The following is a 3146-nucleotide window of genomic DNA, read 5'->3' on the forward strand; positions in this document are numbered from 1 at the left end:
TTTTGTACATGTTCTTTCTATATAGTTTATTAATTATCATTGCAATATTGTCCCTCAGTCAGTACTTGGGAAGAGGTAAAATTGATTATTTTAGTATTCACTGCTTCCGTGCTAAAATTATAAAAATTAGGAATGCAATGCAGTGCTGCATAATCACCAAAATGTCCCTTACATGATGGCATAAAAGATAATTTTAGTGGATGAAGAAGTTAATACTTGTTGAGCCAATCAAAATGCTGTTGAAAAAAGTCCTTACCTGTTTCAACCGTTCGACATCAGTGCGGGCTTGAGGAAACGCCTGTGTCTGAGATTGCGACACTTGCGTCTGTGTGTATGTAGGGTACTCCAAGTTTACATTTAGCAGCTGCGCAGCATTATCCCGGGCCTCATATGCCAGGCCTCTGATCTCCAGTTCAGATGCTGTGTGCATGAGTGACTGCAGGTCCAACTCCTGGACATCCACAGAACCTTTGTACATGAATTCCACCAGCAGGTTGATCTCCGAGAATGGTATGCCTTTGAGAATGACGATTGGATGCTGACATGGGTTGTCCCTATGAAAAAAATACTATGTTAAAACAAAACAAGTACTTATTTATACTCACACTGTTAAATACTTAAGACTAACATTTTGAATGAGGAAAATCTATTCATAAAATGTTGTTTTTCTTAGAACTCAATTCAAGTTTTTATATTATCACCACATTACTTAGCAAAATAATTATTTAATTCCTTATCTTAGATAAAAGTCACATTTACATGCATAAAGATATTTAGCTCAACATTTATGTAACAAAAATCCTCCTCACATTTTCTAAAAATAAATGTGATGTAAAAATAAATGAACTAACCATCTTGCAAGATTAGAATGAGTTTACAAAATTATATTTAATTGGCATGTTACTGGCAAAAGCCGTACGCTGGAAAAAATAATGATGTCATTGTGAACAAATGGAGCAGATTTGAATTAGTTGAAAGGAACTCGAGATTTTTTGTTCATAAACTTTGAATATGGAATGTTAGCGTTGTCGTTACCTGAAGATCTGTTCGAAGTAAGGGCTGCATGCGGAGAGCACGAGTTTGTGCGCCTTGAGGGTGCCATCTCGGCAGGACAGCGTCACGTCGGCCAGCGCCGACGACGAGTAGATGGTGGTGAACAGCTGGCTCAGGTTCTGGAGGTGGTTGTTCCACTTCAGGTGGAACGTCTTGTCGCTCACCAGCCCCTGCATCTGAACACCACAAACACTCCGTTCACGACACCGACAAATCACCACACGCACGATTTATTTCACCGACGAATGATGAATAATCGACAGAAAACCGAGTCTGCTGCGACCGCTACATAAAATTATAATTATTACAACTTATTTTTAGAACGATGCCCGTAAAAAACACTATACGTACGCGGTATGACAGTGTAATATACTGTAGGTACGCGCCGCCGAGAGAATTTATAGCTATATAAAATATCTTTTATATTTTATTCCATATGCACGTATTTTTTGACACAAATCAACACGTTACCGGTATCTTACCTCGAATTCGCACTTCCGACTTCCCGATTTTTCACAAATAACACCGACACATTTCACAAAATTAAATAAAATTATGTTACACAGAAAGCCGTGTCGTAAAATAACAGAGTGGGGCACGCCGCGGCCCCCTCCTTGCCCCGGCCCCCTCGCACACAATCAATATACGGAATATGAGAGCGCGGCGCGCCCCCTCGCCCCCCGCATGCTTTATTATACCGTAATTAATATACACAACTTTAATTTTGTAGACTACACGCACACACTCTTAAGATGAAATATTATACACACTTTGTAATATAATAGTCAGTCTTAAACTAGCTAGTTTTAATTTAAGATCATCTTAAATTATGTAAAAGTACGTAAGTACAGGTATCTTCTGTTTCAGTAAAAAAAAAGTTAAAATAAAATTTAAAATCTCATTGCACTGACAGTACGCGCAGTGATATTTGATACTTAGTGAAGAATGTGAAGATATTTTATAGCTAAATATTTTAGGGATAAAATATTTTTTCTAATTTTACTCATTTGTGTACATTTCAACCCAACTTGAGCCCCTTCCTTAAATTACATCGTTAGTGGGAAGTATGTGTAAAAAAAGTACTTCAATCTCTTTCCACGGCGTACACACATACAAAGACCTGAGAATAGGCGGATTGTTATTCTTCTTTTTATTAGATTCCGTCCATTCGTTTATATTATGGATTCATTCGAATGGGCAATGTTTTATTACTGTATACGATGTATAACTATGTAGACAGTCGAGTTATATTATATTATTTATAACTTTCAAGTTGAAAGAGAAGGGCGCATGAGCGGTTGCATGAATATTAAATTATTTATATTACAAATATACGTACGTAGCTATTTGCCTTTTGTTGGCACTTAAGAGATGCGGGGAGAGGAATTTAAGAATTTTAAGGAGCTAGCGAATATAATTTATGTGCTGTTCTCCTACATTGCATTAAATGTAAGTAAGTATAAAGTAGAAATATTTCATCCAAATGATAAAAAATATATCGAAAAAGTTGTGTGTATTCATATGATAAAAACTCGTCTTTTGTTCTTACTAAAAAGGAATATCTACCTAGGACAGTTTGAATAATAATAATAAAAAACATTACAATGTAAAAGCATACCACACACCGAAACAAAAAGAAACCGACAAACAAAGTAAGTAAACCTACACACATACAAGTTCCCATAATTACACGAATAGGGTATCCCTACTAAACTTGTACTAACTACAAAGTAAGTACGTAGGTATAGCATATTTTACTTTTTGTAATTCCTTTGAGTGTGAGAGCAGTGCTTGTGTATGTGTACGTACAGTATACACAGTATACAGTATAGAACTATGATCTCAAGATTGCGTATTGCCGTAATGTAGTTTAACTAATTTACATTTTTTTTTATTTGGAAATTGTATCAAATAAATGCTAGTTAATTAACAAATGACGTCTACCTTATTTCGTTAAATAAAAAAAAAAATCTTTAATTCATAAACCAAGCATCTCAAGCATGAACCATACCATAGATCCAAAGACCATTTGACGTCTTGTCACACTGACAGCTTGTTCGTCAATTAAATTTTTAATCTGTGAGCTCAGCAGT

General features: G+C 35.7%; 1 protein-coding gene across 3 annotated transcripts in view; it reads right to left on the reverse strand.

Moving 5' to 3' along the window:
• Positions 1-1915, reverse strand: part of LOC141441311 (uncharacterized) — a 31069-nt gene extending 29154 nt beyond the window's left edge. For 2 of the 3 annotated variants that reach the window (XM_074106003.1, XM_074106002.1), the window contains exons 1-3: positions 1536-1914; positions 1036-1229; positions 257-554 (exon numbers count right to left, since the gene is read on the reverse strand). In XM_074106003.1, coding sequence (XP_073962104.1) covers positions 257-554; positions 1036-1229 — 492 coding nt within the window. In that variant the 5' untranslated portion in view covers positions 1536-1914. Of the gene's footprint in view, positions 1-256; positions 555-1035; positions 1230-1535 lie in introns of all 3 variants that reach the window. The other variant, XM_074106004.1, reaches the window with a different exon arrangement.
• Positions 1916-3146: the final 1231 nt, after the last annotated feature.

This window comes from Choristoneura fumiferana, chromosome 23, assembly GCF_025370935.1.
Source record: "Choristoneura fumiferana chromosome 23, NRCan_CFum_1, whole genome shotgun sequence".
NCBI classification, from domain to species: Eukaryota; Metazoa; Arthropoda; class Insecta; order Lepidoptera; family Tortricidae; genus Choristoneura; species Choristoneura fumiferana.